This window comes from Triticum urartu, chromosome 2, assembly GCF_003073215.2.
Source record: "Triticum urartu cultivar G1812 chromosome 2, Tu2.1, whole genome shotgun sequence".
NCBI classification, from domain to species: Eukaryota; Viridiplantae; Streptophyta; class Magnoliopsida; order Poales; family Poaceae; genus Triticum; species Triticum urartu.
Window position 1 is genome coordinate 741654121 of NC_053023.1, and position 27407 is coordinate 741681527.

Sequence of the window (27407 nt, forward strand, 5' to 3'; positions counted from 1 at the left end):
TGGTGACTCAGGACGCAGCTGGCGGGCCAACGACGAGGCAGAGCTGGTTGTGGCCGCAGTAGCGGCAGCAAGAAGGGTTTGCTCACCACGGAACCCTAGCATGAGGAGGGCCTGTCGTTTTTCGCATCTGCGGCCTGCACCTGAAATACTGTGACTATGGTCGCGGCGGCTGCCAATGAGGCATCTACTTTCTTCTTGCCTCGCCTCCTCTGATCATCTCGCTTCGCCGACTCGGCAGCCGTCTCCTCCGTGTTGCGCACCTTCTTCGCTTTTTGGGGGCCACAGCGCGGGCAGTCATGGCGGGTACAATTGTAACGCCCCAGATATAACTTTCCCAATTTGTACTCCAACTCTTGCCGTTTCCGGCGTTAAGTTATATTTATTTCTCGAGTTCGGGTCTTTGTCTCCGTGTGTTGTTTTTCGTTGTCATGCATCTCATATCATGTCATCATGTGCATTGCATTTGCATACGTGTTCATCTCATGCATTCGAGCATTTTCCCCGTTGTCCGTTTTGCATTCCGGCGCTTCGTTCTCCTCCGGTGGTCATTTCTAACTTTCTTTTGTGTGTGGGGATTAAACATTTCCGGATTGGACCGAGACTTGTCATGCGGCCTTGGTTTACTAGCGGTAGACCGCCTGCCAAGTTTCGTATCATTTGGACTTCGTTTGATACTCCAACGGTTAAACGAGGGACCGAAAAGGCCTCGTGTGTGTTGCAGCCCAACACCCCTCCAATTTGGCCCCAAACCCACCAAACTCTGCTCCATCATCTAGAGCGTTCGATCACGATCGTGTGGCCGAAAACCGCACCTCATTTGGACTCTCCTAGCTCCACTTATGCCTATATATACACCCCCCGTTTTTCGGATCTTCCCCTACCTCCGAAACCCTAAAAAAATCTCCTCCCGCCGACGGACACGTCCGTGTCGAGCCGGAAGCGTCCGGATCCACCGCCGCCGCCACTTGTCACCCTCCCATTCGCTGCCGCCTCCACCTACCGCGCCGGCCCGGAGAGCCCGCGGGAGGCCCTCCCGGCCCGCGCGCCTCGCCACCCGCGCCTCTCGCCTCCTCCACCCGGCGACCACCGCGCCCCTCGCCGGCGGCCGCCGCTCCGCCGCGCCGCCTCGATCCAGCCGCTCCGCCCCGCCGCCTCGACGCCGGCGCGTCGCCGCGCCTCGACCGCCACGCCCGCTACCTCGGCTTCCGCGCCCGCCGTCGCCACCTCCTCGCCGTCTCCTCGCCGCCCCGGCCGCCGTCCTCTTCTTCCCTGGCCGTGAACAGTGACTCCGGCGATCTCCATAATCCGTGCGTGAACAGTAATTTCAGATCTGAGATCTGGAATTTTGAGGGTTGACTTTCTCCTCCGAACCCTAATTTTTGTGCATACTTTGACCTGCAATATCTCTGCATCCGTAGCTCCGTTTTGGACATATAATATATCAAAATGTTCGTCTCGACGAGTACATCATTTCATTCCATTGCATCATTTTCATTTGAGTTCATCTTGATTCCCGAAATGCTGCTAGAAGGAGGCTTCGTGAGTTAATTGTCAGATCTGCTAGTTCATCTTAGACTTTTGTCATTTTTGCCATGATTGTTGTGTGCATGATATGCCTGTGAGTCCTTCATATGTTTTGTTAAGCATCTTGTTATCTTTCTAGAGGTGCAACCCATGCATTTTTAAGATGTGTGTGGTGACTTGTGCAAGCTTGCAAAGTGAGGCACCCGGTAAATCTGTTTTCAGGGACTTAGTAGTTTTCACTAAGTCTGAGATTATTTAGTTCATGATGCCATATGTTCTTACTGTTTCCTAATGATCCGTGCCTCTTTTGAGGATGATCAGTAAAGGAGTTTTGTTAATCTTGTTATGTTCTATCCAACCTTGTCTTTACTTGCAATTATGGAGCACCCTAGCTTGAGTCAATCAAGCTCTACTTTTGCTTGGTTGTGAATCTGGGCAGATCGTCAACTCGTTTGCGATTTTGCCGATGCTATTGTAGTTGATCCGTGCATGCTATGCCATTGTTCTTGCCATGTCTAGTTAGAATTTTGTGCCTTCTTAATGGATGTATGCTTTCCTTGCCATGACTTGCACCGTAGTGAGTGCATCGAGCTCGTTTACATGCCTTCGTGAGTTATATTTCAGCATGTCTCAGTTTTCACCAAGTCTGAAAACTGATTGTGTTTTAGCTATGTTCGTGTGCTTGTTAGTATATTTTGTGATCCCTTTTGGCCCCAGGTCACTTAGGGTCTTTTGTTAAGCTTGTTGAGTAGCTCCATGCCATGTTCTTCTTTGTCCTAATCAGGTCATGTATCAAATTGTTTTGCTGCTCCGAAGAGGGCTTCATGATCTGAAATTTCAGACAAGTGTTAATTTCACTAAGTCTGAAATCTGTTTTGCATTTGCGTTTTTGCCATGCTTGTTTGAACCTCATAATGGATGAATTGGCCGTGGCTCAGTGCTAGTCTTTTGTTAAGAATCTTGAATGCTTCCCTGCCATGTATTTTGTTGCCATGTTTGAGTGTTGTAGCATGTTCATCTCATTGCATTTAGATGCCTACTTGCTGTATATCGCAGACCGGTGTCATTCTTAAATCGCTTGCCATTTCCAAACCGTAACTCCGATTCCAGCGTTCTTTATATCGTTTTCAATCGATTTCATCCTCTCTTTCCAGTGGCACACTTGGTTTTCCAAGTTGAGGCCAGGTTCATGCATTTCCTGTCATATCTTGCATTTTGCATCCCACATCGCTTCCCGCATAGCATACCATCATCGCAGCTTATTGTTTGAGTTTGCACGTGGTTGATTGTATCCTTGTTGCTTGTTTGTCTTGTTTGGGTAGAGCCGGGAGACGAGTTCGCTAACGAGGAGCCCGTTGAGTTTGCTTTTGAGGATCCAGTCAACTCTGACAGCTTTGCAGGCAAGATGATCATACCCTCGAAATCACTACTATCTTTGTTATGCTAGTTTGCTCGCTCTTTTGCTATACCAATGCTACGATACCTACCTTTTGCTTGTCAGCCTCCCAATTGCCATGTTGAACCTCTAACCCACCATGTCCTAGCAAACCGTTGATTGGCTATGTTACCGCTTTGCTCAGCCCTTCTTATAACGTTGCTAGTTGCAGGTGAAGATTGGAGCCATTCCTTGTTGGAACATTTACTTACTTGTTGGGATATCATTATATTGCTATGTTATCTTAATGCATCTATATACTTGGTAAAGGGTGGAAGGCTCGGCCTCTCGCCTAGTGTTTTGTTTCACTCTTGCCGCCCTAGTTTCTGTCATATCGATGTTATGTTCCCGGATTTTGCGTTCCTTACACGGTTGGGCTATAATGGGAACCCCTTGATAGTTCGTCTTGATTAAAGCTTTTCCAGCAATGCCCAACATTGGTTTTAGCATTTTCCACCTAGCCTCTTTTTCCCTTTGGTTTCCGGAGCCCGAGGGTCATCTTATTTTAGCCCCCCACGGGTCAGTGCTCCTCTGAGTGTTGGTCCGACCGAGTAGACTGCGGGGCCACCTCGGGGCAACTTGAGGGATGGTTTTACTCGTAGGATGTCTCATCTGAGTGTGCCCTGAGAACGAGATATGTGCAGCTCCTATCGGGATTTGTCGGCACATTCGGGCGGTGTTGCTGGTCTTGTTTTAACCTGTCGAAATATCTTGTTGTACCGGGATACCGAGTCTGATCGAAATGTCTCGGGTGGAGGTCTATTCCTTCGTTGACCGTGAGAGCTTGTCATGGGCTAAGTTGGGACTCCCCTGCAGGGATTGAACTTTCAAAAGCCGTGCCCGCGGTTATGGGCAGATGGGAATTTGTTAATGTCCGGTTGTAGATAACTTAAACATTAATTTAATTAAAATGAATCAACCGTGTGTGTTACCGTGATGGCCCCTTCTCGGCGGAGTCCGGGAAGTGGACACGGTGTTGGAGTAATGCTTGCGCAGGTTGTTCCTCTAGATTCTCGCTCGCGCTTTGCCTCCTCTTCTCGCTCTCTTTTGCGAATAAGTTAGCCACCATATAAGCTAGTCGCTTGCTGCAACTCCACATATACTTGCCTTATCCTTCCTATAAGCTTAAATAGTTTTGATCGCGAGGGTGCGAGATTGCTGAGTCCCTGTGGCTCACAGATACTATAACTCCAGATGCAGGTCCAGGTGTTTCCGCTCCAGGTGACGAGTACGAGCTCAAGTGGGAGTTCGACGAGGACTCTCAGCGTTACTATGTGTCTTTTCCTGATGATCAGTAGTGGTGCCTAGTTGGGGTTTGATCGGGACCGTGTCGCATGTTGGGTCTTCTTCTATTTTGGCGCCGTAATCGGGCCATGAGTGTTTGGATGATGTATGTTATTTATGTACTTTGATGTGACATGGCGAGTGTAAGCCAACTATGTATCTCCCCCTTTTATCATATATTACATGGGATGTTGTGATGATTGCCTAACTTGCGACATTGCTTTCAATGCGGTTATGTCTCTAAGTCGTGCCTCGACACGTGGGAGCTATAGCCGCATCGAGGGCGTTACAACAGTGGCAGCGGAGAGGGGGGTGGTAGCGGGGTTCGGTTCGTCGACCATGGTGGGAGGGCGGGAGGGTTTTGCGAGAGATGGGGAAATGGGGTGGGTGTGCCATAGACAAGCGGGGCAGGCGAGGACAAGGGGAGGGCGTCGCGGGCATCCGCACGGACGCAAACTCGACTTAAATTTGGACCAGAAATGGCTTGCGGCAAACAAAAAAAGACCGACACGCATATATTTATGTCGGCGCGTTGGATCTTGATATTTTTAATTTTTATCCACGCGGAACCAAACTGATCAAATGGGTCCCTGCGTTGAAGTTACGCGTTATAAAAGTGAACGGAGGGCGTAATCCATACTCCCCTAACAAGTATGGTCCTGGCTACGTGTGCAGCCACGTACGATGCTGACTCTGCTGCCACGTTGACATACAGATGTGTGTCCCACTTGTCAAAACATGGGAGAAAGAAATAAAACTGAAATGGCGCGCGACGGCCGGCGGGGGCCCGAGATCGAGGTTGGCCCGTATGCACGAGTTGTTTTTTAGCCAAGTGCGCTTCATCTAGAGATGGCCGATGGCGGGCCGTGTTCCTGTTCAAAATAGTGTATCAGAGTTCCCCTCACCACACCACACCACAGCATTCTCTCTGCCGAGACTCTGTACTCCTCTGCCCACGCTTCGTCCTCCTCCGGCCTCCGCTCCGCTCTACTGGACTGGACCGGCGCCGGCGGATCCGGGCTCCAGATCGACTGACTCCTCGCTGGTGAGTGTCAGGCCACACCCGCCCGCGTTTGTTAGCCTCCATAATTCCACACGACCGGAGTCCTCCGACGACCTGGATCGATCCGCTCCACTGGACTGCCGCTGGCCGCTGGCGCATCAGGACTCTGGATTCATCCCCTGCTGAACGTTGGTGAGCAAATCTAACTTGCTTGGTTTGTTTCACTGTTCCGAGATTTCCTCATCCCCGCCCCCTGGCTTTTTCGTTGCTCTAAACAGGAATAGGGAGCTACAGTATATCATTCTGACAGTTCGGGTGAACAGCAGGTGCCTACATGGTAACATGGCTACATCTGCAGCAGAGGCAATGGCGACGCTGGGCGTGGAGGTCGCAGGTGCCGGTGTCGAGCTTAGATTTGATGGTCACCGGTTCCGCATGGTTGTCAAGCTGAAGGAACTGGACCCGGTGTGGAACCAGCCCTTGTACTCCGAGTACTCCGACCTGCGTACACGAATCTGCTCAAAACTTTGCCCCCTTACTCTCGAAGCAAGTGTGTACAGGGTCAACGAATCTGCTCAAGGTTCTTCCAGTGACTCTGTCGAGCTTGATCTGGCCTCGATGTCGAGCTTCATCCAGCGCCTCAACCTGCTTTGCGATTTTGTTCTTGAAGCCTACCTCAACGAGTCTGCCCAAGGTTATTCCATTGTCTGTGTCGAGGTTAGATATCTGAACATGAAGTGTGTCATTGTCCAGCTTAAATATCTGAACCAGGTGTGGAACCAGCGCGTCTACTTCGATCTGTTAGATCTATCGAATCTTCGCGTGGTTAATCTCGAAGGTGGTGCGGCCAGGTCAGCCGGATTGCATAGCGCCTCAGTCCTGCGCATCTCTGATTATGCACAAGCGTTCAAATTGCTCGTGCAATACAAGTGGGGACCTCGCTCTGGCTTCATCGATCGAGGAGACACCAGAGCTCAAATTGCAAGCCTGTATTCACCACCAATATGGTTGTGTGTGTCGTGGTCGTATGGGAAAAAGAAACCAATGTGGTTGTGTGTGGAGGTCGTAAGCGCTTATGACCTCATGCCCATGGATGAGCAGGGCTCTGCGAGTACTTTTGTTGAGCTTGCCTTTGATAACTTTCGGTACCGCACGGCTGTCAAGGAGAAAGATCTGAACCCGGTGTGGAACGAGCGGTTCTACTTCGATTTGTCCGATCCTTCTAATCTCCCTCAGCTTCATCTCAAAGCATATGTCTACCACGTCAACAGACTATTCAATGGTTCCGAGTCCTTGGTTGACAAGGTCAGAGTTGATGGGACCTCATTCCTGCCCTTACATGATGCTAAAGTCTGTCTTTATCCATTGCAGCAGCACAGGGGATTCTCTTTTGTGAAAGGGGAATTACAAAAGAAAGAGTCGAGCTTGCTTTTTTTTCGAAAAGGGGGTTTTCCCCAGCCTCTGCATCAGAAAGATGCATACGGCTCATATTATTAAAATAAAATCCAGTAACAAAGTCTTCAAGTATCGATGTGCGAAAATAAACAAAAAGCTCAAAAGAACTGAAACCCTAAGCCACAACCGGCTGGCAAACACAATAGGAGCATTACATGTCTATCCTATTACATGACCGCCATCCAAACCGGTTAAAAATATCCCGCGCTACCATCTCCCATCGGGTAGACGCAGTAACCAAACGCTCCCTGGCCTTCGTCGAGCTTGCTTAAGGTGGGGTCGCTCCGTTCATTACTTCAAGTGTATTTTCTGTTTTGTAAATGAATGTCTTCCAGGCTAATAATCTGAAGCGCATGGATACAAGTTATCCTTGAAAGGAAAGACAATTCCGAATCTGCTTTGTCTACGAATAAGGAAGCTATAAGTAATGCAACTATGAATCTCATGGAGAGTTCGATCCTGGCTCAGGATGAACGCTGGCGGCATGCTTAACACATGCAAGTCGAACGGGAAGTGGTGTTTCCAGTGGCGAACGGGTGAGTAACGCGTAAGAACCTGCCCTTGGGAAGGGAACAACAACTGTTGAGTTCACAAGTACTCTATGCATTGCGGAAGCGGACAAGTCAGCTCTGTTGAAATATATTGCCCACCTCCCTCCATCAGTTCGGACTTTTGGATGAGTTGGCTGGAGCATGAATTCAATATGATATCAGAGCCAAGAGGTCTTGAGTTCAAGACCCTGCCAACGCAGTATTAAATAAAAACGATTCTGCGGCCTACATCGATCCCACGTCTAAGGACTAAAATATCCTAGACGTGAGGGGAAGTGTTGAAATATATTGCCCACCTCCCTTCATCAGTTCGGACTTTTGGATGAGTTGGCTGAAGCATGAATTCAATAGGCTCCGGTCGATGTTTGCTCTATTCTTGTCTTTGACACGGTATATTTAGTTAAAGTCACCAGAGACATGCCACTTTGAGCCATGGGGAGGTTTTTCGCCAACCAACTCCTGGAAGAAAGCATCCTTCAGGTTGCTTCTTGTTGGTCCATAGACCGTTGTTAGCTTAAAGGTTCTATTGTGTTCTTTGATCATGATGTTGCAGGACAGGAAGAAGACTCCGATGAAAACATCCTTCACGTACACAACATCGTCATCCCAGAGAAGCAAGATGCCACTCCGTGTACCATTAGCAGGGCACTGGCAAAAATTCTTTAATCTTTGACCTCACAGGTATGAAGCGATGAAAGGGTCGACGAGCTCTATCTTGGTCTTCAGCAGACAGACCAAGTGACATGGAGTAGCGAGGATTGTTTCTTGGATTGTTGATCGACGGTCGGGATAATTTAAGCCTCGGACATTCCAGCTTAGAATACTAAGATTTTGATTTATCATGGGAAACTTGGGTTATATCAGAAGTGAAGTAGCAGTTGGCCGCAACAAAGCAAACATCAGCCTGACATTCAACATTCAGCTCACACCTGCTAAAACGAGACGAACTAATCAGCACAAAAGCCTCACCAAGGCAGCAGATAGCAGACGGCGACGTCGACGATTGCAAACAGGCGTACACACATAAGTAGAGGGGTTGAAACTATCATGTAAACTAGAGCACTTCTTCTATAGGGGCTGCAAACGCTCCGGTCACTCCGCCGAGCCGGACGTGTCCCCCATCACCGCCTGCGGCTCAGGTCCCGCGTCACCACCAGGGCATCCTCGACGGCTTGCGCAAGTCGCGGTCAAGGTTGAACAGCGCCCGGAGAGCCGCCACTGTGATGTCAGGGAGCTGCCCTTGGAACATGACCACAAATTTGTCAATGGCTTCCTTTGTGACTTGTTGGCCTTCATCCACGACGCCCATGCACTGGCATAGCAGCTTCTCCGCCATCTTCGCAATCGGTATCTTTCTCCCCTTGGCTTGGAGACGCGGGCTGGAGCGAGCAAGGTTGAAGCCTACGACCCAGCCAGCGTCTTCCTTCTCTCCTTGTCGGTGGTCTTGGCCTTGGGGAGGGTGATCTTGGTGCAGCGAGCAGGGGTGGCTGGCAGGCCACAATCAGGGGAGAGCACGGCGGCGTCCCCGCATTGCCAGCAACCAGGCTGACCGCCGGGACAAAGATCGCGGTGACCGGCTCAGCTTCAGCTTCGGAGGAAGGAGATGGAGCAACAGCTCCACTGTCTTGCGCTGCAGGAGAGGACGGGATGATCTCGATGATGTCCAGGGTCGTGGTACGGGGAGGTAAATTACGAATGCCATTTCACCTTCTTCTTTTGACGTACAAACCATGCTTCATTTGGCCAGTCATAATGAGGGTGTCACGATGCACAAATAACTTACACAACTCAAAAATGAAGGCAGACTCTGCATTCAAAATCCTCCACTTTATCTTTAATTATACCCCTAATATTCCAGAAAAGTGAAGTCACCTAAGACCTAATTTTCCTGGGGTGCTTTCCCCGCTTATGGATTTCACCATGAAAAGGGAAGATCTGTTGTGTAAATCAACCCTGGCACTAGTGTTGATCGTGGTTGATTCGTCGCTCCACATACATAGAGGCCGGCCGAGGAGTAGGGCATGATGCGTCGGTTGGGCTTCGCACGCAAGTACCTAGCGATTTGGCCGGCGTATATCCAGACAGACCTGTAGTATATTGTATGGAGTAATATCGTTGACAACAAGACACCGTGTGTGTGTCCATTTGATCTTTTGAGATAGCTTATTACTATCTCCGTCCAGGTTGGTTAGTCCTCTTTGTATTTTGTGTCAGAATTTAACCATAAGTTTAACTAACAAAATGTTAATATATGTTATAAGAAATGATACAGTTGGATTTGTATTTAAACATAGTTTACAATGATACGATTTTTCTGTGACATGTATTAACATTTTATTAATTAAATTCATGGTTAAAATTTGGCACAAAATACTAAAGGGGCTAATGAATTAGGACGGAGGTAGTACTATTACAACACATAGGCCACGTTGTCGTGTCTGTATGTATGCATTGATAGGGAAGGGATCAGCTAGCTATGTGCTGTCAACACTTCCAAATTTCCTTGTTCTTCTTCCACTAGGCTGTGACAACGAAACGACCCGACCGTATCCGCTACCACCGTCCAAGGCTCCAAGCCTCCTCTTCTAGTATTCTCCGACCTTGATCCATCTGCTCTACCGGACTGGCACATCCTATCCGGATCGGATACATGCCCTGCGATCGAGCCATCGGTGAGCAAATCTAACTTTTTCCATCGATTTTTTTCTCTCACACTGGTCGTTTCGCTGGCTGCTCTAATCAAGCATACTGCAGTATTTGTTTCACTGCTCCCCATGCATCCAGTTTGCTGTGGATTCCTTTGCTGCTTGCGTCGCGTGGGGGAGAACTAATACGAGTTTAATTTGCTGCTTAATCGCCGGAGAGATATCCAGTGGGCAGTGGCAGTCCCTTGTTTTTCCAAGAGAAAATTGAATCCGCCCTTACCTACAGCTATTGTACGCATATACCGCCTCCTTTACTCACTCCCCTTCTGCTTTAGCCTCATCCAATAGGGGATTTAACATCAGTGCTCAGTTCAATCAAAAGGTCAAGGGCTCTCCTTGGTTCAAAGGATTCCCAAAGGGGTTTTGGAAAAATCTAGCCTTGAGAAACTTTCCCACGTTGTTCGATTTGTAGGATTGCTATCCATGATTTTTTTTTCCTATGATATGATTCATTTGTGTTGGGAAGTTAGACAATCTCGTGATTGCCCGTCCCAAGTACCCGAAGCAAGGTCAATCAACTCATTTACCTTTGGGAGAAGTGTACCTCCCCTTTCAGTAATGATTTTACTATTGGGACTCCTGAAACCCAAGAGTCGTTCCATATGTTAATTTGCTCTCCTGTAAATAATTCATGAGTAAAATCATTAATAGCATGCATATCTCTAGCAAACTAAATGAACAGTGCAACACAAACAGCAACACGGCACATGCAGCAACAACCATAATTATAGATTGGACAATATCACAACGCACGTACTAATCATTTGTAGGTGAAGTAGTCACGGCTACTACAAAGGTGATGTTGTTGATGACAACGTTTATGAAGACCGGCCAAAACAGACCGTAGCGGAGATAACGGTATGCGACGCCCCTAGACTTGAAAGGAAAACTACTCGTCTTGACGAATGTGAGTAGTCGCGTGGAGCGCTTCCCAAAAACCTAATCTGCCCTCCCCCGATGCATGATCACAAGGACGAGAGGATCTTGAGGCCTGCTCTCGTGCTCACGGTGTATGCCAGCATTCGGGATGGAGTAGACTACAGTGGCGACACAGGTAGAGAGCAGAGGCAAACCCTAACTTGTTCTGTGTGTATTTGGCAGTGACCAATAAGTTGTATATGTAGGAGAAGTCACGCGGTCTCGTCTCACGATCCAAACTGATTAGGTTTCCAAAACTAAATGGTCAAGAAACTAAAATATAAAACATCAAAAGAAAGTCACGCACCTGCAAAGCCATGGACCGGATTTTGGTAGACCATTCACGCACATGTCGCATGTCACACGTATGCACCCTTCACCCTGGCCAAGCTATATAAGGTGGTCTCACACCACCTCCACCAATGGAATTTTTCTCGAAAATAACTAGTGGCATGGGACTAAATGATTTGCAGCACCTCTCGCCATTTATTCAAGCCCATTAATTCTAACAATTTATACTTCTTTCATATATATTTTTACTCCAGCCGTATGTGAAGAATAATATATCTTCCGTCACAAACGAACTTTCCTACAATCATGTAGTATTCAACATGTCATGACATTGTATTCCTGTGCTTTTCTCATTTGTGTCTTGGAAATCTTGTGAATCGAAAATGCCCTAACTTAAGTCATGCCCAGCTTTTATATTTAGGATGCTAATGCATTATGATATAATCTCACCTTTCACGGCTCATTTAGGTCGAATGGTTTTCAAGATTCAGTTACAAACTTTTGGAGCCACTTCACTTCATGGACTCCTTCCCGCTTGTAGGCAATGATGCTAAGTAACTATGTTTTTTCTCTTTTGCAGCATTACGGTCTAGTAGACTACAACATAACTACCAGACACAATGCCAAGATATAAGCTTGGCGTGGAAGTTGTGGGTGCTCATGGCCTGATGCCTAAGGATAGCCAAGGTCCCTTGAGCGCCCGTGTCCAGCTTCGCTTTGATGGACATCGGCTTTGCACGGCCGTCAGGGAGAATGATCTAAACCCGGTGTGGAATGAGCGTTTTTACTTCGACGTGTCTGATCCATCAACTCTTGACGAGCTTAGTCTTGAAGCATATGTCTACCACGTCGAAAAATCCACAGAAGGTGGTGACGGATCCTCCTCCTTCCTTGGCAGGGTCCAAATTGCTTGTTCCACAATCGCGGACCTCTCTGATATTGTAATATCACAATATTACAAGTTGGAGACGCGCTTGCTGCAGAAGCATTCACTTATCCGGTGTGTCAATGGGAAGTTGGGTTTGAAATTATACCTCGCCACCAGTGATTCCTCTGTCAAAGCTTTGGAACCTCCTCCACATCGGCTGATGGATAATGTGATATGCTCCTTCTCAGCACCACTGTTGCAGGAGGATCAGAGTCCAACACCACATGATATACCATTACAATATTTGAAAGAAATCACAAACAACTTCTCTGATGAGCGAATCCTTGGTCAAGGTGGTTACGGTGTGGTATACAAGGTAGTAAGAATGTAAGATTATAGCATGTCGTTGTTGACTTTTTTTTGCTACATTATGAAGCTAATCCACAAACCCATATACTATGTATTAATAGGGTGAGACTTTTAAACAGGGAGTGCAACAAAATGGGGAAGCAATTGCTGTCAAGAAGATCGTGTCTTTCTTAATGTCAAGCCAGAAACAATTTGAAAACGAGGTATATCATCTTATGATGCTTAAGCACCGCAATATAGTGCGATTTGTAGGCTACTGCTACGAAACAAAAAATGAGTGTTTAGAGTACAAGGGGAAATATGTTTTTGCTGAGATGGTGGAAAAGTTAATTTGCTTGGAGTATATGCCCAACGGAAGCCTTGATAAGTATATATCGGGTAAGTCATTCAATATGGAATGTTGTTTCTCGGTTTGAGATTCTAGTTTGTGAGGTTTGAGCTTTGCTCTGCAAAACTTATTTTATCCACATATACTAATTAAGTGTCAAAACGGATAGACATTTGATGCTGATATCAATCAATAATGGACAACTGAGAACACGCTGTAAAATTTTATGGACATCATGCTTGATTATATTATCTAGAGAACAACTACAAAGATTTTCATGTGACATCTCTGAGAATGCTCTTCCACTAATTACCAATGTAGATGAATCTTCTGGACTTAATTGGAGCACACGCTATAAAATAATCGAGGGGATCTGCTATGGTTTACACCATCTTCATACAGAAATTGATAAGCCTATTATTCACCTGGACCTAAAACCTTCAAACATATTGCTCGATGATGGTATGGTGCCGAAAATCACAGACTTTGGTCTGTCAAGACTGTTTGGTCAACAAACTATTTGCACCTCATCTCGTGATGGGACATTGTAAGTTGACGCCACTTGTTAATACCGTGCATTTTTGTCATGAGAAGTTTGTATTTTCATTAGACTCTTTAATACTGCAAAATTGTATATGTGTTGTGATTCAGTGGTTACATGGCACCGGAATTTTTGCACGGAGGTACAATGACACCAAAATCAGATATATTCAGTTTGGGTGTACTGATCTTGGAGGTCATAACAGGACATAGGGACTACCCCGACGTTACTAGAACACCTTCAGATGACTTTATCGAGCTTGTAAGGAAAATTTCCTGACGTTTCAAGATGGAGGTATTTCTTTCAGACACGGTGACACATTAGATCTTCTACACACTAAAGTTGCACATGTTTGTTCTGATTCTACAGACGGTTGAGAAATGGAGAAATGTGTTGCAGAGATCACGGGGGTATGGATCCCTAGAAACATGTTGCGAGCAAATAAAGAAATGCCTCCAGGTAGGTTTATTATGCGTGAATCCTGACCGCGCCAAGAGGCCGCCAATAACAAACATTATCGGTGTGCTCCAAGAATCTGAAAGTATCGGCTGTGTCATTAGCAACGAGGCTGCGTTATTGGTGGATCAGGTATATATATGATCACTCAACGGTCATGGATGTTATTTGCTACCCCTTCTCATTGTCTTTCAGCAATATGGGTAAGCCATCGCACCTCTAAGGATACACGCTAGAAACTATGTATCTAGTATCTGAGGAGCTTGCGTTCATATGCAGTATTGCAGTGTGGTAAGAAGACACTTGTATAAGTGACCGTGGATCGATGCAGACCATGAGAGGCCGGATGGCTGGAGAACATGATTGATCTGCACTCCTCCACTTTGTGGTTTTCACACGGTCGTACGCTAAAACTGATCGTGGTCGTTGGTTGAGGTAGTAGAGGGCTAGGGGGAGGCTTATGGTCGACTCCTGCGTGTATTCTTGCAAGTTACAAGTGTCCTTAAAATGTTTCATCATGCAGCCGAGCTAATCTGATGACTGAATGCTTGGCCTTGGATTGTTGTTATTGAAGTCAGGGACAGTGACTGTGTTTCGCTTCTTACCCAAGTATGAAGTATGTATGTATACAACTGTCGGAATGTACAGCAGTGCGGATCCAGTGGTCTAGTCATTGGTTCAAACTTCAAACTTCAATATAGTAGCCCGGTCATCTTCTTCACCGACTGAAACTTGACAGTCTTTCGAACTTGAAGGGGGCCGCACCCCAATAATCTCCGATTAATGATGGCTACATCATCCCGTAACATCCCTTTCCCCGTAATACTGGGTGTACCAAAACCGGCCAACGGCCTCCCAGTAGTGTTTGGACTAGTAGACACCCAACGGCATGTCCATTGACGTCCTTTAAATCGGACTCACTATTTATTCATAGATATGTTTGGACACGTCCGTAGATAGGTACAGGGGTCTCTGCTATGTATTAATGTAAAACAAATCTCAAATGATAAATATCACACGTATGGTACGAAGAAGTTCGGCCTACATATTTTTCTTCTCTTCTACACATGCATGTATACAATGAGGAAATTGATGCTGTCAGCAGATATCTTTTTGTATTTTCAATCTTAAACATGTTTTATCTCTTAAACGACAAATCTGATTAAAATTTTGTTTTTGCCATCAAATCCTTCAAGGCTAGATTTTCAAAACTAGACCCCATATATATTCCGACGACTTTTTTTGACGGAGGTGGGGTTAAAAGTTACCACGTCTATAGTGCGTAAATTATCATGATGTTTCCACTGAAATTATCATGGCATGCTTCAACTACTGTTGTATTATACGTTTAAAGCTATCATTATATTTCAACTACTCTTCACTCATCGGACGATGGTCTTGGTGAGCTACGACGATAGCCCGTGGACCCTGAGCAGATATTATGAAGGTGATGCGCGGCATGGCAGGCTCCTGGGACACGGATGCGTCAAGGAGATCTCAGATCCTGCCCCGGCAGCAGGGGTTGAGACCGCATGGCGGCGAAGCCTGCGAACTCCTGTTGCGGCCGAAGTTATGGAGGTCGGAAATGAAAATAAACCTCCTCGTCGCCCAAAGCAAAACCAGAAGTCTCACCTCCCCCTGGTGGGGCGTCGCGCGGCAGAAAGCCTCCACCGCGACCTCCAAGGAAATCATGTGGGCCTCCTGGCCAACCAATAAGGCAAGCCGGCGGCACATCTCCTTGACTCCTTCTCCTCAAGGTCGTCAGGAGAGGTCCGTGATGGGCCAAGTGTGCTTCGTCTGGAGATGGCCGATGGCGGGCCGTGTTCCTGTTCAAAATAGTTCCCCTCACCACACCACACCACACCACTCCTCTGTTCATCCACCTCCGGCCTCCACTCCGCTCTACTGTGCTAGACCGGCGCCGGCAGATCCAAGCACCAGATCGACTGACTCCTCATCGGTGAGTGTCAGGCCACACCCGCCCGCACAAAGCGAGGCGTTTGTTAGGCTCCATAATTCCACACGATCCGTACTGATCTGATCCAGAGTGTTAACACATACTGCTGCAGACCTGCAGTGCTTCCTTGATCTTCTTCCCCTACCCAACAACCACTCCGCTTTACCCAACCTCGACGCACTTTTCTCCCAGAGTCCTCCGACGACCTCCATCGATCCGCTCCACTGGACTGCCCCTGGCGCATTCGGACTCTGGATTCATCCCCTGGTGCCGTTGGTGAGCAGATCGAACTTGATTGAGGTTAGTTTGATGGGTTCGACTATGTTACATCTAAATGTGAGATAATATCTCACATCTAAGTTAATTTCATCATCTGTTTTGTGGCCCCCCTTCACTTGTTTTTCTTGTATTTTTTAACAATATATACACAAGAAAACTGTCACGATTCACGTATGGCTACACGCGCTCAAAAAAGTTTGGCCGTGGCCGCTACGCATGCAAGCTACTGTAGATCAATCAAAGTGCTTGCTTGTGTGGTTGGTTTGAGCTAGCTTTCCACATACGAGCGAACAGCAAGGAACTTTGAATATTTTTCTGAAAAAGGGAGCAATTCTACAATACGAATATTTTCTTGAAGTTGTGAACATTTTGCGAACATATTTTGAATCTTGAACACAATTTTGATTCCAATTTTTCTTTGAAAAACGCGATCATTTTTATTTTTTTTGAAAGTTTTAATTCTGAACATTATTTAGAAAATGTGAACAATTATTGAAATTCCGAATTTTTACATAAACAATTTTTTAAAATATACATTGAACATTTTTCAAAATTTTGACTTTCTGATAACAAAAAAGGAAAAATAATCAAATAGACAAATTGCATGTTAATGGTAGACTTGCAACTAGGACAAAAAAGTTTCAACCCAGTTGTGAGTCGGTTGTGGATTTGCAACTCGGATAAAAAAAGGTCAAGCCCAGTAGTTAGTCAATAATGGACTTGCAATTGTGTCAGAATTTTTTTGGCCAGTTGCGAGTCAAGGATGGACTTGCAACTCAGGAAAAAAAACATAATCTAGTGTCCGTTGCGTGTCAATGGGGAACTTGCAACTGGTTAAAAAATGGTCGGACCTAGTTGTGAGTCTATGGTTGACTTGCAACTACGAAAAAAAAATCAAAGGTCATGATTGCATGTCGATGGTTGACTTGAAACTAGTATAAAAAAGGGTCAAACCCAGTTGCGAGCCGAAGGTTGACTTAGAACTGAGACCAAAAAATGTCGGACCCCAGTCGCGAGTTGCCGATGGACTTGCAATTGGGAGAAAAAAGGTTGGGTTCTAGTTACGAGTCGAGGGTGGGATTGCAATTGGGACAAAAAAAGGTAGGACCCTAGTTGTGAGTCAAGGATGGACTTACAATTGGAAGAAAAAATGCCTGGACCCCAGTTGCGAGTCGAGGGTGGACTTGCAACTGGGACAAAAAAGACTCGACCCTAGTTGCGAGTCGAGGGTGGACTTGCAACTTGTACATAAAAGGTCGGGCTCGAGTTGCGAGTCGAAAATTGACTTGCAACTGGGACAGAAAAGGATGGGCCCAGGTCGCGAGTCAAGGGTGGACTTACGACTAAGACCAAAAAAGGTCGGTCCCTATTGCGAGTCGTGGGTGGACTTGCAACTGGGACAAAAAAGATTGTGCCCTAGTTGCAAGTCGAGGGTGAACTTGCAACTAGGACAACTAAGAAACAACGAGCCCAATTACAAGTCACAAGAGTTGGCTTGCAACTGGGATGAAACAAACTATGGTCCCAGTTACGAGTCTAGGGTGGACTTGCAATTGGGATTAAAACAAGAGGAAAACCAATGATGAAAAAATGATAAAATAGAAAATCATGAAGAAAACAAAACAAAAAAGTGTCCTAGCTACTTGGGCTGACTCATCTGCGGTTTGTTCGTCGTCGAGGGGTGGACTTGGAAATGGGACAAAAAAATCGAACCCCAGTTCCGAGTCAAGGGTTGACTTGCAACTGGGATTAAATAAATTATAGGCCCAATTGCGAGTCAAAGCTGGACATGCATCGAGATGAAAAATAAAGCATAAAGCCTAGTTGCAAGTCGAGGGTGGGCTCATAACTCGGACAACTACGAGACCAGTTGCAAGTCGAGGGTGGACTTGCAACTGGGACAACTAAGAGAATACAAGCCCAATTGCGAGTTAAGGGTCGAGTTGCAACTAAGATGAGAAAAGCTATGGGCCGGTTGCAAGTCAAAAGGTGGATTTGCAACTGGGATGAAAAAAATGCTCCAGTTGTGAGTCGAGGGTGGGCTTGCAACTTGGACAACTACAAGCCCAGTTACGAGTCGAGGGAGACATGCAACTAGAACAACTACGAAACTACGTGCCCAATTGCGAGTCAAGGGTCAACTTGCAACTAACATGAGACAAATTACAATCCCAGTTGCGTGCCAATGGTGGACCTGCAACTGGGATGAAAAACAAAACACATGCTCTAGTTGCGAGTCGAGGGTGGGCTTGCAACTCTGACAACTATGAGCCATTTGCGAGTAGATGGTGGGCTTGCTCCTGGGAGAACTATAAAACTACGTGCTAAGTTGCGAGTCAATGGTGGGGTTGCAACTCTGACAACTACAAGCCCAATTGCGAGTATGTGGTGGTCTTGCACCTAAGAGAACTACGAAACTACGTGCTAAGTTGCGAGTCAAGGATCGACTTGCAAACTAAGATGAGACAAACTATAGGCCCAGTTGTGTGTCAATGGTGGAGCTGCAACTGTGATGAAAAACAAAAACACATGCTCCAGTTGCGAGTCAAGGGTGGACTTGCACCTGGTACAACTACGAAACTACGAGTCCAATTGCGACTCAAGGGTCGACTTGCAAGTAGGATGAAACAAACTACATGCCCAATTGTGTATCAGTGGTGGACCTGCAACTAGGATGAAAACAAAAGCCACATGCTCCAGTTACGAGTCAAGTGTCGAGTTGCAACTAGGATGAAACAAATTATAGGCTCAGTTGCATGTCAAAGGGTGGACCTATAACTAGGATGAAAAACAATACACAGGCAAAATAATAGGGGCCAAATTTTGGTCAGTGGGAAGATAGGGGATGAGCTTCACCGTCGAGCCTCCAAACAACGAGATATATGGGCCCAGGTGAAAAGAAACGCGAGAACATCACAACACAAAACAAACGGGACAAGAAGACAAGCGAGAAAAAAGGACGAGCTAACATGGGCGCGCATGATCGAGTTTGTGCAAACATTAAAACAAACAAATCAGGCATCTATAGACTTAGATGAGCAAAAACTCATCTAGATTAGATTTAGCAAATCTAAAAAAGAAAAATCTAGTTACAATCTTATCTTGCTACACGTCAAACCAAAATAAAATAAAACAGGAAATAAAAATATATGTGGCCCTCCACAAAAAAGCTAAGCCGCAAAAATAAAACAATACACAAAACATAATAATGGACCAATAAAAATGTCATATCGGGTCTCACTGCTTCATGAGGGACAAACAAAAAATAGGACGCAACAACAACGAGCACGACTCAGAAGCACATGTATCTAACAGTAATATGAGTTAGCTAAAACATTATTAACTCTCATTTAGATGATAGCAAACCAATCCAAAACGGGACCCAGACCACGCCGCAAAAATGGCACAACAAAAGACGTACGCACGAATAAGTCAACAAGTAGACAACAAACACACGACGCAACACAAAGTGCGCGTGACAAAATGACCGGGCGATCAAGATTTGTACGAGATTTAAAATGAACATATGAAAAATTGAAAACTAGTTCATGAGTTTTAAACAAATAAGTAAAGTATAAATGGAGAAAGAAATAGAAAATATAAATAAAAACAAAAGATCGTGTATTTTAAAAAATAGTTCGTAATTTAACAAATAATGAAGTAAAAAAGAAAACAAAAACAAAATAAAACAGAAACAAACAGAAAAAACAAATTCTGGGAGCCAAAATGGGAGTGTACAAGAATGAGAAGAACTAGGACCGAGTCGTAGCACAGACTTGTGAAAAGAAATAGAAAAACGCAGCCAACAGCGGAAAAAACAAAGGACCACAACAACAAGGCCCATGCCAGACACAGGGGACGAGCTAGAAAGCGAATAAAAAAGGCCCAGCAAGACACAGAGGATGGAGCGAACAAAAAAGGCCCAACAAGACACAGAACACGCATCGATGAGGACTGGAACAAAACGAGACAGATTATTTCCCAATTGCACAAATCTTATTGCAAGTTTAATCCTGTGGCTGTAAATTTAGATGTGAGATAGCTATTTCACATCTAGATGTGAAATAGCAAGCCCGTAGTTTGATTGTTCCGAGATTTCCTCCTCCCCGACCCCCTGGCTTTTTTCGCTGCTCTAAATAGGAACATGGAGCTATATATCGTTCCGACAGTTCGAATGGATGTGGAGTTGTGGACAGTAGGTGCCTACATCCGCAGCAGAGGTAATGACTACCCTACATGTGGAGGTCGCAAGGGCCTATTTGGAGCTTAGATTTGATGGTCACCGGTTCCGCACGGTCATCAAGCTGAAGGAACTGGACCCGGTGTGGAACTAGCCCTTGTACTCGGACCTGCTCAAGCTATCGAAACTTTGCGCTCTTTCTCTCCAAGCAAGTGTATATAGCGTCAACGAATCTGGCCAAGGTGTGGAGGTTGATGATCTGGACCCGCTGTGGAGCCAGCGCGTCTGCTTCCACCTGCTTTGCGCTTTTGCTCTGAAAGCCTGTGTTTACGACGCCACCGAATCTGCACAAGGTTCTTCCAGTGTCCGTGTCCGCCCAAAATATTTGAACCAGGTGCGGAACCAGCGCGTCTACTTTCACCTGCTAGATCTATCGAATCTTCGTTAGGTTCTTCTCGAAGGTGGTGCAGCCAGTTCCATCCGATTTTATAGCGCCTCAGACATGCGCCTCTCTGATTATGTAGAGTAACTCGTACTCCCTCCGTTCGAAAATACTTGTCATCAAAATGGATAAAAGGGGATGTATCTAGATATATTTTAGTTCTAGATACATCTCTTTTTATTTATTTTGATAACAAGTATTTCCGGACGAAGGGAGTACTACACAACTGGGAAACTGACACTGACTTCATATCGTGCTCATACGGGAAAAACAAACCAATGTGGTTGTGTGTGGAGGTCAGAAGCGCTTATGACCTCATGCCCATGGATGAGCAGGGTTCTGCAAGTACCTTTGTCGAGCTTGCCTTTGATAATTTCCGGTACCGCACGGCTGTCAAGGAGCAAGACCTGAACCCGGTGTGGAAGGAGCGCTTCTACTTCAACTTGTCGGATCCATCTAATCACCCTGAGATTCATCTTAAAGCATATGTCTACCATGTCGACAGACTATTCAAAGGTTCTGAGTCCTTGGTTGGCAAGGTCAGAGTTGATCGGACCTCATTCCTGCCCTTCCATGATGCTAAAGTCTTGCTTTATCCACTGAAGAAGCGTAGGATGTTCTTCGTCACAGGGGGATTGGCTCTCAAAGTATACACTACTGATGACGCCTCCATCAGACCTTCAAACCTTTTTCTGTCGGTGGATACTGTAATATGCTTTCGAGATTTCCATGTTTCCAATGACCTCGAATGCGTATTACGCCGTCAGAGTTCAAGACCATACAGTGTACCATTACAATATTTGAAAAAAATCACAAAAAACTTCTCTCAAGAGCGAATACTTGGACAAGGTGGTTTTGGTGTTGTATATGCATGTATCTAAAGAAAAAAATAACAAAAAACTTCTCTCAAGACCATAGCATACAGTGTAAGATCGCAACATATCATTGTCTTTACTTTATTTCAAACTTGATTTTTATCTCAGCTACAAATATATGCATGTATCTAGAGTTGACACACATCCATAATCGTCTGGTGGTATAGGGAGTGGAGCAAGATGGTGAAATGATTGCTGTGAAGAAAATTGTGTCGTCATTTAGGCCAGGCCTACAGAAGCAATTCGAGAATGACGTTTATCATCTTATGATGCTTAAGCACCCCAATATAGTGCAGTTTGTAGGCTACTGCTATGAAACACATAATTCGCGCTTAGAGTGTGACGGAAGATATGTTTTCACGGAAATGGCGGAAAGGTTACTTTGCTTGGAGTATCTGCCCAAGGAAGCCTGGATAATTATCTATCAGGTATGCCATTCCATATGGTATTCATTTTCTTGGTTTCTTCTTTATTTGAGATTTTAGCATGTGAGGTTTGAACTTTGCTCCAAAAGATTGTATTTCATTCACATATACCAGGTGTTGCAATAGGTAAATACTAGACCATGATGACGCGCGTTGCCGCGCCCGTCCATTTTGACAAAATGATGACATGGATGTTAGAAAAAGATTGGCCAACCGGGAAGCAATGTTACCAAACAAACACAAGATAATCCGCATTTTCGAAAAATATGTTCCCATGAAAACACAAACAACAAAAGTAATATCATGCTTGTAAACGCTTTGTTTCAAGAACCAACTTAAAGCAAGATGGTCTCAATTCTGTTCGTTATAATCTGACCATCTAGAATTAATAAGACTCTTATTAAGAAAATAGAGAAGAACAAGTAGCTGACCGTTACATCCTGGAAATGCTATTGTCAGGTCCTCAAGAAGCGTCGAACTTCATCCTCTGATTGATCCTCTCTATTCTCACCTATGCATGTCGAGGCAGAATTCAATACGCCACAAACAAATTCGACAAACTGAACAAGGAAAAAGAAAGGGCATCCATCGACAGTTATGTATGCTCTTTGTAAGGTTGTGCCTATACCTTCCCTGTCCCTACCAGACATGGAAATAGTCCTGGGGTGGATAGCTTAGCTCCACCGGCCTGGCACTATTCCCCTTGCCCTTCTTCTAGCCATCCTCGATTGAGCTAGGGTTGCCTTCTTCTCGGTATCACCCTTGCCTCTATTGGATCCCATTCTTTTTGCTCCTCTGCCTGAAAGTCTGAATTAATGTTGCCTGCTCGTCAGTGGCATGCAGAAGGATCGTCCCAATAAGTGAACAAATTGAAAATCACCAATCCTGGAAAGTGACTGCAGCTATCTTCTCGATCCAATCAGCAATTGTCAGCAGGGCACTGGCGTTCCCAATAACTGAGGACATAAAAACTTTCATGAAAGACTTTGAGACCAGTTGCGTCAGGACAATTCAAAAGGAGAGCGGCGCATTGGCCCATGAAGTTGCCGCATATGCTGATTTCCATGGAGATTTAAGATTAGAATCTAGCGTTCCTGAGTTGTATTGTAAAGAGTGTGATCTGGCTCTGGTGAATGTTTGGTGAATTGTTTTCCCTCAAAAGAAAAAAATTGTAACTGACCTGAGTATTGGAAACATATTCAATTGTGCCTTCCAAACCAGCCGAGTGTTGGAAACAACTAATGGAAGGTGTAAAGTGTCAGCTTGACGACTCATGAATTGTGATTGAAGCTATATGATCAATCTAATAGTTAATTTCCTTCAGGTTTCAAGTTTTCAACCCAACCACGGTCCTGTTATTTGAATGTAGAAATATAGTTAAAGAAGCTCACGGGTCACGGCCATACATAGCAATCATCTGTCGCAGATGCCTAGTGACTTATCAACTGAAATAAAAGTAAAACGCATACATGACAGATTGAACAGAAAAACATGCAAATATCAGGATGTCGGGAGGAAATTTAGGAAGGTAAGCAAAGCAAGATCACATCATTAATATAATGGGAAGGAGGAATCGTGCAGGAGTCTTATTTTTCTCTCCTTTGATTGTCCACGATCAGCAAAAGAATTGGTACGTACCTTTATCCACTGCATCCGGCTTGTGAGCGCTGCCAATGTCCTCCCAGAACGGGAGCCACCTCCTCGTGTTCGCCATCGAGGACTCTGTCCTAGTGGTAGCTCCCTCTACTCGATGAATCACTGTCACCGCCTCTTCTCTCCGTTTTACACCGGGGAGGGAAAGCGGACGCACCTCGGCACCTACCACCTCGAAGGCAGAGGGGATGCAAGCCCCAAGGGTAAGGAGAAGGGAAGCAAAGAGGCCGCCATGGCCGCCATCACATATGGAATGAATCTGGGTAGGAATTTGTGGGCTCTTGAACTCAAGGAAAGAGGCAAAAAAGTAGGCGATCCGATCAGTAACGCACCTCCACCATCGATCGGGAAGTCGAGCAGCTGAGGAAATGAGACGGCCGTGTGACCGCATATCCCGCGTCGCCTTACCTCGCACCGTCCCGCCCGGCGCCATTAACCACGTGCCTCCACATCGAAAGCGTCGCCTCTTTGGATATGCCGGCCAAGAAAACCACTCTTCGACCCATGCTCGTGCGGCCCAACAACGTTTTTCAGAATCATCCGACTGGGCTGTGTGCCACGTTGGCCCGATTAACGAGAGGACGCCCAAGTCAGTCTTGGGAGCAGCGGCCCAGGACACGTTTCGGCTGGCCCCGACAAGAAGATTGGCACGGTGAAAAACTGTTGTGGACGACCAGGTGATCCTGAGCGTTGAAGGAGCAGATCAACGGCTAGAAGTGTCAAATCGCTGTGGGGAAGCGTAGCTCGCTGCATCTTACTGTTTCTCAATGTTGTGTGGGTATCAATCTAAAATGGACAAATGAATATAAATCATAGACTTTTATAGCTCTTGCATATGGAGTAGGGCATTTTGGAGACCGAGCTCCATAGAGCCCTTTATTTTGAAAAATTCAAAATTCATAAATTTCGGTTTAAAAAAATTCTGACAAAAATTACACATGTATGCAAGTATGCAAGGATGTAAAGTGTACGTGTGCAAAATTTCAGGATGAAATATCTTGAATTGCGAGCTGCACAAAAAAAACCATGAACTTTAAAGATGAACAGTACATATGCTAAAAAGCCTCAGATTTGTCTTTTTTGTGTAGCGCACATTTTATTGTATTTTGACCTAAAAATTGCACACATGTATATTATGTATCTAGCTATAGGTGTATTTATTTTAAGAATTTTTTGAAACTAAAAAGTTTGAATTTTTGAAGTTTTCAAATAAAGGCCTCCATGAAGCTCGGTCTCCGTTTGGCATTTTCGTTGCTTATGTTGATATATTATCTAGAGAACAACAAAATAGTTTTCCAGGATACATTATGAGAATGCTCTTCTTCTGGTCACAAATGCAGATGAATCTTTTGGACTTGATTGGAGCACACACTACACTATAATCAAGGGGATTTCCTATGGTTTGTTTTACCTTCATGACCAGATTGATAAGCCTATTATTCACTTGGACCTTAAACCCGCGAACATATTGTTGGATGACAATATGGTACCCAAAGTTACAGACTTCGGTCTATCAAGACTGCTTGATCAACATACTATCTGCACTTCATCTCGTGACGGAACATTGTGAGCTAATGCCACTTTCTAAAGCATTACTTTTATTCATAAGCAAGATTATAGTAACCAAAATTCTATTCATGTTATGATTCAGTGGTTACATGGCACCGGAATTCCTACACGGAGGTACAATTACACCAAAGTCAGACATGTTCAGTTTGGGTGTAACAATCATGGAGATAGTAACAGGACACAGGGACTACCGGTCGTTGTTACTAAAGTCATCTTATTGAGCTTGTAAGGGATTTTTGTCTCATATTTCAAAACGGAGGTCTATGTTTCACATTAGGGATGGCAGTTTTGCCCATGGGTATGGGTAGGTACCCTATTCGAAAATAATGGGTATGGGCAAGACTTGAAGAGATTTTCTATCCACAGGTAATGGGTATCCATACCCGCAAAATATATGGGTAAGGCATGGGTAAGAAATTGTGCCCATGGTAACCCAATGAATACCCAGAAAAAATTAATAAATGAAAATAACTCCTATAACATGTGGGGTTGACATCCAACTCATATGGTCCAACCCTAAATCTCGTATTCCTTAAACAAGTCATAGCTCATAGGCTCATAATCACCTGCTCGCCACTCCTCATACGTCCTATGTGACTCCTCAAAAAGATGAAATATCGACTCTTCGCTACCAGACTCTTGTCGAACACTCGATCCAGCGATCCCCAATTCCCACCGCTGCCTTCCACTACGCCGGCCTTCCACCAACCGCTGCTCATACTCCCCTGATGCCTCCAATAGGCCACCCACTGGAGGAGGCCACATACGTGCTATACTACTCTACCATGATCACTTGAATTTTGAACTCATTTCTCTACCTCTTAAGCATTTGAATGCTATATATTGTAACCAATGGATACCCGTTGGGTATAGGATACCCGATGGGTATGGGCATGGGTGTTAGTTTATACCCATGGGTATGGATGGATATAAAAAGTTTCTATGGGTATGGGTTTGGATAGAAGGAGGTTGTACCCGTCCATACCCTACCCATTGTCATTCCTATTTCACATACCCGATGTTGCATTTTACCCTTTGCACACTAACTTTCCATATGTGTGTTCTGATTTTGCAGACCCTTACAAAATGGAGAAATGTGCTACATAGATCACTGGGACATCGATCCCTAGAAACAGACCCTGGAGATGAATGCATGTTGGTCTAATCTGTGTGAATCCCGATCGCACCAAGAGGCCTCAGATAACAGAGGTTATCAGTATGCTTGAAGAAGTAGAAAGTACTCTCTCCATCCTAAAATAAGTGTAATAACTTTACTACAACTTTAGCACAAAGTTGTACGGAAGTTAAGACACTTATTTTTAGACTGAAGAAGTATTGAACTGCGACATTAGGAACGAGGCAACGTATACAACAGCCCAGGTATGATCACTCAACAGTCACGCCGTGAGCGTGTTTGTTTTGCTAGGCCTCTCATACTCTTGTTAGCATTGCGCTTGAACATCTGCATATCTAGTATCTGAGGACCTTGCATTCATATATCGTGTAGTGAGTCGCTGCATCCACACTTGCCAGCGTGGGTGAACCAATGCAGAACATGACCTGGCAGTGAGGTGTAGCGTGATGAGCCGATGCGTCGATCCCGGCTCGTTCTAAGCGGTCGTCCATGCAGACCATCGCGGGGGTAGTCGTGGCGTACTCCACTCGCCTCGCCCTGGATACCACTATAGATTTGAACAGTAAACTCTTGTACACCACGCAACGATAACGGATTTGACATGGTTTAATCACAGTTTGAGTGTGAGGGCTCTGCAATGCTGCTCCTAGTGTCATGTGATGGTACCGAACATTGTTCTGACCTTCTGATTGTGCTGGGATGCTCTGCTCGCATAGATAGTGTATTTGCACATCAACCGAAGGGCTCACTGTTTCCCGAACCTTGGATAGCCAAGTAAGGCAGTACGCTGACTCCAGTGAGTTTTGTGACAGTTACTCGCTCGAATGAGTTTGCGCCTAGTTTACAGACAGATCAGGAACTCAGCTAGTTAGTTACCCAGGCTGCTAACAAATTGAAGGTTGCAAGTGCTTGTTTCTCTCCCCCTCCGGCTGCTAGCTGGAGCCCGGAGGTAGGGTGGGTATTGGGTAGTGCCAGTGGTGAAGCCAGCATGGAAGAACCTGTGGGGTAATGCTAATTTTGATTGTTTTCTTCATAGTGTACAGTAAAAGTACAGTGATTTTAGCCACAGCTTACATGTAGAAACTAGCACTGGCGCTTCAGAATCTGGTTACGAAGCCTAATTTACTTCATCAGTTGTTCCAAGATTCCATTATTTTTCTTCCC

At 45.4% G+C, this 27407-nt stretch overlaps 1 protein-coding gene and 1 pseudogene across 1 annotated transcript; both read left to right on the plus strand.

The window, feature by feature from the left end:
• The first annotated feature begins 11786 nt into the window (after nucleotides 1–11786).
• LOC125538468 (cysteine-rich receptor-like protein kinase 44) lies at nucleotides 11787–13935 on the plus strand. Its single transcript, XM_048701754.1, has 6 exons — nucleotides 11787–12410; nucleotides 12523–12781; nucleotides 13053–13278; nucleotides 13383–13533; nucleotides 13642–13860; nucleotides 13924–13935. The coding sequence occupies exons 1-6, from the start codon at nucleotides 11787–11789 to the stop codon at nucleotides 13933–13935; spliced, it is 1491 nt and encodes a 496-aa protein (XP_048557711.1).
• A 6968-nt stretch (nucleotides 13936–20903) lies between these two features.
• On the plus strand, nucleotides 20904–25329 carry LOC125538469 (annotated as a pseudogene).
• Nucleotides 25330–27407: the final 2078 nt, after the last annotated feature.

What these genes read in the sequence shown, in the direction of transcription:
- LOC125538468 (XM_048701754.1), top strand. Translation starts at nt 11,787, where the DNA reads ATGCCAAGATATAAGCTTGGCGTGGAAGTTGTGGGTGCTCATGGCCTG. An exon ending in GTTACGGTGTGGTATACAAG is followed by an intron (nt 12,411 to 12,522) that starts GTAGTAAGAATG and finishes ACTTTTAAACAG; the next exon opens with GGAGTGCAACAAAATGGGGA. An exon ending in TCATCTCGTGATGGGACATT is followed by an intron (nt 13,279 to 13,382) that starts GTAAGTTGACGC and finishes GTTGTGATTCAG; the next exon opens with TGGTTACATGGCACCGGAAT.